This window comes from Sceloporus occidentalis, unplaced genomic scaffold (genome assembly GCF_023333645.1).
Source record: "Sceloporus occidentalis isolate IW3139 unplaced genomic scaffold, rSceOcc1.0.p SCAF_19, whole genome shotgun sequence".
NCBI classification, from domain to species: Eukaryota; Metazoa; Chordata; class Lepidosauria; order Squamata; family Phrynosomatidae; genus Sceloporus; species Sceloporus occidentalis.
In genome coordinates, this window is record NW_028316999.1 from 1,172,126 (window position 1) to 1,185,119 (window position 12,994).

At 37.3% G+C, this 12,994-nt stretch overlaps 1 protein-coding gene across 1 annotated transcript in view; it reads right to left on the reverse strand.

The window, feature by feature from the left end:
- The window catches only part of LOC149302268 (DIS3-like exonuclease 2), a 138,500-nt gene that overhangs the window by 41,256 nt on the left and 84,250 nt on the right, over positions 1 to 12,994 (reverse strand). The window contains exons 10-11 of the mRNA XM_089482395.1: positions 7,500 to 7,579; positions 203 to 315 (exon numbers count right to left, since the gene is read on the reverse strand). Coding sequence (XP_089338521.1) covers positions 203 to 315; positions 7,500 to 7,579 — 193 coding nt within the window. The remainder of the gene's footprint in view (positions 1 to 202; positions 316 to 7,499; positions 7,580 to 12,994) is intronic.

Below are 12,994 nucleotides of genomic sequence, written 5' to 3' on the forward strand. Positions count from 1 at the left end.
GTACCTCTCAGGACTCCCAAAGAAAGTATACATATAAACAAAGAATACGGATAACTGTGGATTAAACTTTATTATTTCTACTTGAAGTCAAACACCAAACTAGCTATTCATTTTGAAACAAGACAGCATTGGGGTCTTCTATTTGAGGTCATTATTAAAAAATATGTTTACTGTAAATAGAAAAGAACGTAGGAGAGCATACCTTCTGCACAAGATACACACTAGTGGCTCTCTCACTAGCCATCGTATCAAGGGCACTTCCCTCCTGGACGAAATAGCTTACGTCTGCTATATGGACGCCAACTTCAAAGTTACCTGTAAATATAAATAATCGAGAAGCTACACATAGACACATATATAAAGATTAAAAACTATTTGCTATAGTATATTATATATACACACTCACACTGGCTCTTCTGCCTTCAACTCACACATGGAACAAACATTAGTTGAAGGCTGTAGTTGCTCCACCATGATCCTGACCTCATACTAGATGCTTCAAACCATGAATGACGCCTAGATATTTTTGTAATTTAGAGCCACAATATTCGTAATATAGTAGAATATTTTATATTCTAATTGTACCAGATAATTAAATTGTGGTGCGCAGTCCCTGTTTTTCTACAATTATTTTTTTTATTTTTTATTTTTTTTTTTATATAAAGGACAGAGTGAAATACCTTACTAAAATGTACCTAATGCTCCCTACCTGGTATGTTTTAGCTAAAAATATCTTAGGTTAGTTTGACAAGATCTTGCTATACTAAACATCAGCTGTTTGAGTGTGTAAACCATAAACATATAGATATTTACCAGCCCCTTTCATTAACATGGTGCCCATTAATTTCCAAACTGACAAGACACTTTTGCAGCTTTTTTTTTTTTGCCAGCTTCTATTTTTGTGGAACTACTACTGTGTTGCAAGGACTGGTGAAATTATTCTGTAAACCTCTTTGCCACAACACTTCAAAGCTCTTTTAGAAACCTTGAGCATATCCCATCGACTTAGCTATTTTTACATTAGAAAGGAAGTTGTTCTACTTCAACTTTCCAAACATACATGTTTTACATATCTCACCATCGTTTTTCACCTATTAACTGGGCATTTTTTTTCCAGTTGTGTGCTTTGGGCCATCCAGTAATGCATTTGCATCCTTAAGCCTAGCTTTTTACTTACAAATTGAAGAGGAAGATTTGTCCCAATTCGGTGGAGCAGCATATCGGTTTTGTTTTTTTTTTTTTTAAGCCAAGTGACAAGTTAAACAAAATGTTGGGTTGCCCATAGAACATCTTAAAACATACTTCTTAGAAAGGGACAGAAAAGGGAACGACTAACTTTAAAACTTGAAACAGATTAATCACTGAAATCCAAACACTCGCAGCGTGTCCAAGTGGTGTTTCAGCTGTACTCCTATCCACCAGTGCCAGCTCCACCACTGCATACTCTTCTGGCCACCAAAGAGGCTATTTTCTCTATTAGAGTTCCTCTATTGTTTTAGTAATGGACCAATTTTGAGTAAATTAAGTCCCATAAGCCATGTGTCTGGATGCGTCTTTCTACTAGTACCTGCTTGTTCTACTATTGCTGCCAACCTGTTACTTTCATTATTTTGAATTCAATTCATAAAAACTGTCCAATGAAACAAAAAAGTCGCTGGCTGTTACAGCAGAAGACGTACAGAAGATAAGACTCTTGCCCCAGCTTGGAGGTTTCCGTATCTCCAGAGATCTCAAATGATGATCTATTTTGTTTCATTGTCTATGTTTTGTGTCCCATGGGACACTGCGGTTAAAATTGTACTCAAATAGAGCCCCAAGTATATCTGTACTGCTACGTTTACAGCTTTTACATTTAGACAATTCACGCTCCCCATTAGACAATTTCTCTATAACCTTTTTATTCATAAACTTTGCAAAAATCATACTATACGGCAGTATACCAGTTATCTAGTGTCAGCATTACTCAGAATCTTAATTTAATAAGCCCGGTGTTATCCGCCTGAACTTTCAGAGCTAGGTTATACAACCGACAAACTGAGAACGATCTCATGACATGAGATAACAGGAGCAGGGAGCCAATGCAAACAAACCGTTAGAAGGTTCAGGATATCCCCCCGCGGTGGGAAGCCTTTAGCAGACCCCCTGAGATCCCAAGGCCTTTAATGGAAGCCCCAAGTAAATATTTGGTTACATATATTTACATAATATGAGCGGTTAGGACGGGAAGGCTACGCCTGCGGAGAAAAAAAAAACCCCTCTAACTTCCACTTTCACCACCGAGCAAGCTTTTCTCTAACTATTGGAACAAGCGTCAAAATTTTCTAGCATTGTACTGCCATTTTCAGAGCTGTCCTTCACATCTTCCTAAACTATAACGTCTCACTAAAAGTATTAAACTACCAGTATACACATATACAAGTAAACATATATTTGATTGAAAAGCATTATTTTCTATTACCAAAGAGAAATTGTTTACTGCACAGCACTATCTTTATAAAAATGTTTATTCACAAGTTTAAGTTTCTAATTCCATAGATACATTACATAGATATCTTGTAATTTGATTTGTTTGTTGTAGGGAGCTCCTCAGCATTATCGCACACACAAGGTATACAGTGAATGTAGGCAGACACCAGTCTTTAGCCATTAAAGTGAGACATTACTACACAACCTTTAAAATTTGGCTGACAGACTCTCCTATATCTATTGTAACAGTGTTACTGTTACCAATTGTGCATACACGTGTTAAGTTCCCACTCTTACACGGTGCTAAGGCTACATATGTCATGGATGTGCAAGAATTAATTTGGTTGCCATAGTAACAAGCATTCGCTTTTGGTTGTATGCTTCTAAAATAGAACTACACACCTAGCAGTAGCTGGACTCTTGTTTAGATCTTTAGATATGAAGAATGTACACAGACAAAGGAGAACTGTTTATTGGGTTAATATTTGCCAATGTAGGACCATGCACAATCTTTGGTAGCTGGTGTATTTTTTAATAAAATTGTCTCATTGAAAAATGGATGTCACCATTTCAAAGCAGGGTCTCAACTTAATTAGCTTCACATAAATCTACCCTACTCCTGGATGTGCCCCAGAAGCTCTAGATAAAACATTCAAATACTGACTCTCTAGGCCTATTAAAACCCAACCGATGACCGTGGGGACTATGTAACTTTCCAGCTTGTCTGGTCATCCTTATGTTATCAAGGCATTGTTAGACGCTACAGGAGAACATGAGGGCTTAACCCCTTGGAAAGCAGTGATTGCCAATGGCTAACTGTTTGCAATGGTCACTGTGCACTACCCTGTTTTGTCCAACATACTTTCTACTGCTTTCCATGCCATGGTTTCTCACATGCAGGTTCCACCTCATTTAGCCCTGCTCAATTCGAGAAACATCACATTTTTAAAAGGGGTTTTAGGATGCTTCCACCACAGATTAAAAAAAAACAAACCCACTGATGAGTAATTTTAAGCAGTGTGCACAACTTTTAGGGGCCTTCAAACATGTTGTTCACATTACCTTGTCATTTAAGAGCACAAGCAACTGGCATCAATGTAGAGGTGCATGGACCATATAATCCCTATTTCATGCAACCTTAATATTTCACAACAAATCTTACACTACTTTTACAAAAAGTGAAACCTGTTTAGTGTGCACAAATGTATTTTACAGGGTATTTAGAACATAGAGAATTGTGTTTCGTCACTATCAAAGAAAACAATCCTTAGCATCACTTGCAGAGCAATTTTAACTACAGTGCCCTGCATAAATTCTGGCACCCTTGGTAAATATGAGCAAAGAAGGTTATGAAAAATTGTCTTAATTGTTTAACCTTTTTATGTTTTCTTCTAAAAATGCACAAATATACTCTGCACTACACTATTGTATTAGAACAAATAAATAAAAGAAAAAAATGTTTAATATGTATGCGGCACAGTTATTAGCACCCCTATGAATCCATATGAGAAAATCTGAGAACACTTATATTCAGTGATATTTTACAATTTAGTACAGCTGGGTGGCCAGGAAAAGAAAATTGTTCAATCATGAGACCTATGTCTTACCTAATATTTATACCCATGGTATAATTCCCTTGGTCATTTATCACAACGGGGAAGACCAAGGAATATAGTCCTGATGTGTCGCAGACTGCTGAGCTTCAGAAAATGGGAAGTGGCTATAAAAAACAGCAAAAGCATTGAAAATGCTCATTTCCACCATCAGGGCAATAATTCCGAAGCTCCAGCCAAATGGAAACTGTATGAATCAACCTAAAAGAGAATGTGTCTATTGTCTAAAGAGGATGGTTCAAATGGCCAAAAATACCTCCAAGATCACAGCTGGAGAACTGTTGAAGTTAGAAGCGTATTGGGCTCAGAAAGTCTCCAAAACTACAATCAGATGTCACCTACATGACCACAAGCTGTTTGGAAGGGTTTCAATAAAAAAGCCTCTACTCTCATCCAAAAACAAACTCATCTGTCTTCAGTTTGCCAGACAATACAGGAACTTTAAATGGCATTGGGTTCTATGGTCAGATGACCCCAAAATAGTGCTTTTTGGCAATAAACACCAGAGGTGGGTTTGGGGCACACAGACAGGTAGCCATATGGAAAAGTACCTCATGCCCACAGTTAAATATACTTTGGGGCCGTTTTGCTGCCAGATTACCTGGACATTTTTTTTAGGCTACATAGCATCATGGACTGTCTATATCAACAGAAATAAAATGAACACCTGACTGCTTCAACTAGGTGGTGGTTGGATCTTCCCACAGGACAATAACCCAAAATATACATCAAAACATGGGTTCTGGACTACTAAAATATGAACCACACTAGTATGTCAAGCACATAAACCATTGTAGATCTGTATTTTCTGTGAAGGTTTTCTCGCATTAAAAAAAAAAACATTAAACTTTTTAGAATGTCCATCTTGACGGCAACAAGTTCTTGTCGGACATATAACATCAAATATTCCAGGTGAACATTCTGAATTTTATAGATTTTTGCATAACTAAAGTATTATTTCTGGGATGGATTTAAATTAATGTATTAAGTGTTAAAATGTGTAATTCAGCAGATTTGTTGGGATAGCATAAGCCTATTACAAATAAGGTTGGATGTAGAGGACTGCATTGGCAGGGGGTCTTGCTTGCAGGAGCGGGTGGTCAGGCACTGTACCTGCAGGTCCCGATAATCCCGCAAGGCTGGCTTGAGCTGCTCCCTTACAGTGTCTCCTCTCTTGCTCTGCCCAGGAACAAAACGGAGTCACGTGATGTGACATCACTTCCCGTGACTCTGCCTTGTTCCTGGACGGAGCAAGAGAAGAGACGCTGTGAGGGAGCAACTCGAGGGCAGCCTTGCGGGACTGCGTGGAAATCTGCAGTTCAGGTAAGGAGGTGGGCGGGATTGGCCACAAATGTGGCGGGAGCGGGCGGGATTGGCCAAAAATGTGGCGGGAGCAGGACACCCCCATTGCAGGAGCGGGATTAAAAAAGCAGTCCCGCACAGGGCTCTAGTTTGATGTGCTGCATAACTGCTTAAAACAATTCTCACTTACCTAAAGCACATTTATACTGCCAGTTAATGGTTAAAAAAGGAGAAATACTTGTTTAGTAGCCATAATTCTGTTTTCATACACTTTACGTGTTCCCTTAGAAATTGTAAAGCACATTTGGCAACAAAGGCAGCAAACAATTTTTTTTTTTACAAAAGTAAGCCACTAACCATCCTTCCTTCAAAACACAAACACCGAAGCAAACTGGATACTTGCTTGCCCCACACAAAACACTGGCATTTTATATGGATCAGGCAAAAAAGCTTAAATATCAAAAATTACACTACTGGCTTCCACATACATAATGTAAACATGATTTAGGAAACACTGCTTTGTCCATTCATGCACGACAGCCCATAATACAGAAAGTAGTATCCAAATGGACATATTTTCTGTGAAAAGTAAACTATGGATAACGACCATGTTAATTTGCCACATAGTTTAACTTTGTACAGCATAAGATTACGCATTGGGTTTACAAGCCTCTCAGCCTATGAATGCATGTGCAAAATATACAGACATTTGTTTGGCTCCTAGCCAAAACTAACGTCAAGCGCAGAAGCTGTCATGCGATGTCATATCACTGGCATCCCTTTGAACTGCAGGCAGGCATCTGGGCTGCGGCATCTTGTAATGACATCACTGCAGAGCAGTCTGTATAACAGGCATCTGTAGCAGATACTGTGAGTTTTTAGAATCTGTAGTGCTGACTGCAGGCCCCCCCATAATGGCAGCCTGGCAAGTTAACAGCTAACCCTGTGATTGGCAAATAATCCAGGCTTTTACTCAAAGCCTTTTCCAGCACAGCTGTCTCTGCCTGGTGTTAAAAATATCAGGACTTTGGAAATTTATTGAGGATAGGAAGAGAGGTACCAAAAAAATTATACAAGTCATATTTGCAGAGGAACTTTTTAGCAGTATCAAAAAAAGAACAAAGGATCAATTAGAATGTTTGTAAAGTTCATGTGCACATTGTTCTGAAAGAGTGCATGAAACTATATACTTTGGATTAGATATAATCAGATAATCCACTAGGAGTTGGCAATTTACATGTTATAAAATTGCAATATAGACCCCAGTAGTTTACAGCAGGGCTGTAGACCTGATAGGCCACGGGCAAGATATTGCTCCCAATGGTTTCTGAATGGATGCCGTGATGCCTGAAGACATATAAGCTGCATGACATTTCATAGGGTTCAGCCATCAAGATCATTTTACTACTGACAATATCATTGTACTATGATGTAATTAACTATAGTATAAAGTGGCCATATTAAACAGCCTTCAACTAGTGTTTACTATAGGGATAAAAAATAAAATGTAAATTACAAAGAATACTTTTTGCACAATACATCGAGGATGTTAAGGAAACACCGTTTTGAACATTCTCCAGTATGGTGATACGTTAAACTTGATAGGAATAAAATTTCTATAAAAATGCAAAGTCTCCGGCTGAGTAAATGCAAACAATTATTTAAAAAAAAAAAAAAAAGTTTAAATTTCTGTTTTTCAATCTTGGACAAATGCCATAAGTTATACCGGCAGCCTGAAGCACACTTCAGACCGTTCTCAATGAAATTCATTTTATTGCATTCTGGGTTTTTAAACCAAGATAATTGCGGATTCTCATTGTCTGACAAAATATACCTAACAATTTTTTTTTGGCTAAAACATGTGCCAGAGAGACACCAAATATGTTAATAAGAATGGATGCCAATGATCTATTGGCTTATTAAATCGCCACTAAAGTTGTATTTTTTTTTTGTTTTGGTTTTTTTTTTTTTAGTTCTTACTCTAAACCCCTACAGAACAGAATAAGCTGGTGTTCCATGACCACAGGCACATCTTTATTATTTAATTGCAATTCCAAACATCCTGCCGGAACATATTACAAATGGCTTAAACAAAGCATTAAAGACTTGGATCTATACCATCTTGGAGCCGCTTGCATGACAAGGCATCGTCCAGGTCTCTAGCCGTGGCGGGATCAATTGTGAAAATGCACTCCTTCCTGTTAAGAGAAAAGGGTGAGAAGTCTAATGTTTAGACAACAAAATTCCAACACACAAACTCAAAGAATAAATACACTACATATACAACACACACCCCAAAATGTTCCAACGTATGTGCACTTTATCACATGAAAATGACAAGCTTCTGAAGAAAAAAAAAAAGATCTTGGTATATGCTTTACAGTAAAAGTATAATTTAGAAACAGACTTGTTGGTTTCAGATATACTCATAGATAATATTTGGAGGGATCAGGATATATCAGGATACAAAAACAGAACAAGTCACTGTTACACCTGGCATGGGGCACACAGTTTGCATTGGTAGCTAGTCCATTTGCAAAAACATAATATATATAATATAATAATACATTGTCGATCACATAAAACACCGAGGTTTATTTCTAGACAGTTTCTTCTGAACGGCAAATGGCATGACTAAAGTGTACAAATACACATGAATGTATAGACAGCCGCTCAATGCCCAATACTTCCAACAATGACAAAAAATTAAGGTAAATGTTTTTTTATTTAATTTTTCAAAAGCTCTCTGGAGCTCCCACTAAAGGGACAGTTTAACATCCTGCGACACGCACTATAGAAAAATACATATTAAAGTACTCTGCAAGTACTTTATCCCTCCCGTTTTGGAAGAGTGTATATTACAGTCCTTAACCGAGACAGAGGAGGCAGCCATGCTGCAGCAGTTGCCACCCTCCTCCTCCATGGTTCAACTATTGTTGCCACAGATTGGCTGCTTGAAGCAACCAATCAGTGATGGGAAGGAGCTCCCATTGAACTAAACGGGAGGACTATCTACATATATGCACACCGATCTGTACAGACCTCTAATGGCATTTTCAGAGCCAACACAGAAGCATCCTGGAGGCAAGTATATCAACACATCTCCTACATGACATTTAGTCGGGAGGTGGGGAAAGGAGAAAAGGTATTTTGGCAGATTCTGCACAAAAGCCACATGCAGTAGCATAAGGGGCCACACAAAGCACGTATGATGGCTGGAATGTAATTTAAACAGGCATTGAGCCATGAATTGGACATTTCACTAGGGTGCCATATATATGCTAAACAATGTACAGGTTGGAAGATGGTCCTTTGAGAGTTTCCAACAGGAGAATTGCCACAAATGGTCCTTAAAATACTTTAGTATTGATTTAGGAATTAAACCAAGAATGACTTGCTATCTTTTTAACTCTACCCTTCTTGTGTAGTCAAAGGCAGGGGGATATAAGTGTCAGTTGCAAGACGACATTTGCTACCTGTGATTATGCTAAATATATTCACATGACGGGAGCGTTATTTCAATTTAAAATCCATTGAGGTTTGTGATATGATTTACTATAGTACAAGGATGAAAAGGGAAACTATTGTACTATTGTAATGCTTTGCTCCAGTTTCTCCAGAGGAGTAATATTCCATGAAACATTTAAAGGTTATGCCTCCCACCTAGTTTAGGATTTTTAGTCTTTAGGATTAAAAACACATTTGCAGTGATTGCAGTGAATCTATCTTTTGCAGTCTGTCCAACTCACCTCTCCAACAATTACTGTAGTATGGATTGGCAGCATACATAATCTGGCTCATTTTAAGGTTTGTTCTAAAACAAAACCTTTCTACTTATTAGGTCTTCTGTGATGTGATTCAATATTGTGCACTCCAAATGCTACATTTAACACTTGTGTGCCAATATCAACTGCTTTGATGTCAAATGAAGGATTAGGACTCAACTAAAAGACCCAAATGAGACAGAATACAAAAGGATTATCATATTGGTCAAGCGTGTCTCTAATTTCATGTGGTTGTGAAATTGTTGCATTACAAAATATGCAACTTAATTCTGTTTTACTTTTTTGATCTTTTCCAACATTTCCAAAAATACACACAGTGAAAGGTATGCTCTTTCAAATATGTAACTGCAACCTAAGTCCTTAATATGGTTTATTTTGCTTTTTCCATCTCTAAACTGAGAAGTAGCAACAGAATTAACCCTTTCCGTTGCACTTTCGATGGCATGTTTATGTGAAAGTAGCATACTTATGCATTTGGCTTTAAAACATCAGTCTGAAATGTTACTTGAGCACAAATTTGCCGAATATCCTGAAGAGATGTTGGCTTATGCCAAACTGACCCATGATGGGTAGCTACCAACCTTTCACGCTGAGACTTTCAAGTTGGACCAGTTTGTTTAAAAATGTTTCTACTGCTAGATAAAGGTTAACATATTGAAGCCCAACCAACCGTACAAAATGGGTTTACATATTCAGGATCGATATCTCTTAGCCTTAAAGATGATCTGGCACCGTTTACAAAAAAGTCTCATAGTTTAACGCAGTATATATATTCCATGATTATTGATTTAAGAAAAATCAATCTGAGAAAAATGGATCTCTTAACCCTTTGAAATGAGCCATTAATACCATGCATTTAACTAAGAACGGAAACATACTGCTTTTGACATAAGTGGACGTCTCCAGAAGAGCAATTCTTTTTAGATATTTATTTTGTAGACAAGAAACGAGCTTTGAATTTCAATGGCTAGCCCTGCCCCAGGTGAAGAAACCAAAAATGTCCATCCTAATGCATTAGTGCTCAACAATAATAAACTCTTGCAGCAGAAGGTCCATGTTTGAGGCCTGCACAGCCTATTCCAGTTAGCTGCTTACAGATTTGCTGTCAAGGGAAAATGAACACTAAACAGATGCTTTGGTGCCTTTGAAATGAGGTTTAAAAGAAAGATTAACATGTGTCAGGAACAGTTGGTTGTCATGAAAATATTGTAACATATTTGCAACTAGAATATCCTGGATAAAAACTTGGGATTTGTCACTGAAAGATTACACATACCTACATACTTAACATTTTAAAATATGCATTACTTCACTAACGTACGGTCTGTAGGGATCATAAATTCCACAACATTGTTTGTTCTTTACAATGTTCAATGGCTAGTACACAAAACATGTTCGGTGCTAAAACCAGATTTTGTATCTGAACTTTATATTTTATTGCACTACCCAAAAGCTGTTGACACTGAGAAACTTTCAGACTCTTTAGCAAGATGCATACAAGGTCTTGGGGCATCCTTACACCCTAGAAGAAAAATGGCACTAACTGAAGATCACATAGGTGATCAGGTGAAAGTTGTATGGTCCTAAGTAGGGATGCACCTCCTTCCTATGAAAACTATTTAAAACAAAAAAACACAACAGCAACGTAAATGCCATCTTTGGTATGGTGAAGGTTTTGGAGAGTGTTATCCAGTGAAAGTAGACCATGTCAAACCATTTATATATATAGTGCAGATAGGAGTAATTGAGTTTGTGCCACAGTGAATCCTAGTTATTATACATTTCCCAGCTGTAAAAGCAAACATGGTACATGCTAACCATTTGTGCATTTTGATATATTTAATTTCTTCTCTACAGAATATGATTCATAGCAGATAGTACTGAAGGTACCTTCTCTATAGGAATTACACCTTTTGTTATACAAATGCGACTGCAATGCCATCCAAATGTCTGATCAAGATCCATGACCAGGCATGCAAAATATTGGTGTTTACAATGTAAAACCATATTTTATGGATGCAGAACAATGTTTAGTCGTTTCAGCTTCTAAATGGCAAATGTTAAACAGATTACTAGCCATTTCTTGCAATTCTCCATTTGTTTAATGAGGCTAAAAAAAGTAAACGGGGCAATACACATCAAGTCTTAAGTTCAAGAGGGTAGCTAAATTCTGATGACACCAATGTTTTTGTACATTTAAATTCTCATCAAGTCATCATCTAGACCTCAGGAAAAAAGGAAAACCCTTTAAGAAGCTAAAATTCAAGCAAGTCCACAGATCCTGCAAAACCAGAACTGTACAGATTAACTGAAAGACAGCTGAGAGCTGTTAATGTAACCTCTGATGACATGGAAACTGACTGGAAATGCTTCAAGGATATAGTCAAGCCAGGTCCAAGAGCTCGGAAACGTCAGGACTGGTTAGGTGGAAACTACAGTGACCTAAAGAAACTGATGAGAAAAACAGTCCACATTATCCTGGCAGCATGCAAAAGTTTATCATCTGCTCAGTATCTGAACAGAGTTGCAGAAAGTAATGATCTGTCTGAAAAGTCAATTGTGAAGCACTCTTAAAATAATGCTATGGGTGACACATTAAACTAAATTAAGCACAATGGAGATGTCAAACTTCTTTCATCACTGAATATGCCACTTACACAATTTAATTTTTCCACGATGACCTTCTAGCTCAGTGTCACCTACCAAACTCCTAAAAATTTCCATTTATATTTACTAGTGAAACTACTTACTACAGTCTATTTTACAATCCTTTTATTTGAATGCCTCCCATACCAACTTTAATTGCTTAAAATCGGGTAGCAAAGATAATTATATATGCATTTGCAAGTAACAAGTAGTCGAGGCCTCTGTCTACTCTTAACAGGGACAGCTGTCTAATTTTTCTTTTAAATATATATGAAGTCGTCCGGCCCTTGGAGGGGAAAAAGGAAAAAAACAAAACATTTTGTAATTTAATACTGTAGCAATGTTTTGCTGTCTTCTCCTCAAGTAAGCAAAAAACCTAAAATGTACACAAATTACACACAGAGTCTGATATGTTGAGTTCTTTTGTACTATACAAAACAATTACAATGTGTTCAGAAGCAACTTTGGTATCTAACACAGCAATACTTAACTATAAGAAGACGCAAAACAGCCTCTACTATATTATGCGGAATAAAAATATTAAAATGAACCCATTTAAAAGCATATGTAGTCTGACTAATGCATGTAATGCACTTGATAAAATTACAAAAAAAAACTAGAATTAGTATGTATTTTTATTAAACTGCTTAGTCCAGTAAAATAATCAAAATGTAAGAAAGTCAATTATGGCTATCTGTAAATGGGACTTAATTGTAAAACATATTTAAAGGAGCGGTACATTTTACTGCATGAAAAAAAGGGTGAAGGCATTCTTTAGTAACTAGAGTTTTTCCATCTGTTTTAATAGGTCCTTCAGCTGCCTGTACTGAAAGCAGAAACATACCTTATTATTGCTCAAAAGAAACACAACTCTAATGGTAGTAGCAGCAGTCAACCATACGTATACTATCTGAAGGCCGACGTTTTGCTAGCATACGTGTGATTGGCTGCTGACTTCAATGAGAATCCTGCTAAGCATGTGCATGTAGTTCACATACTAATACTTCCCAGTTAGAATAAAGGCAGCCAGGACAAGAGTCAAGAGAGAAATCAAGTTCCAACAACCCTTTCCCCCAAACTGGCATACACTCTACACAAATGTATGCAAGTTGTGTGTGAGTTTCTGCAAATTCAGCATTAATGCATTTGGGAGCTGTATTTTTGTGCAGGTCACGCAACCTC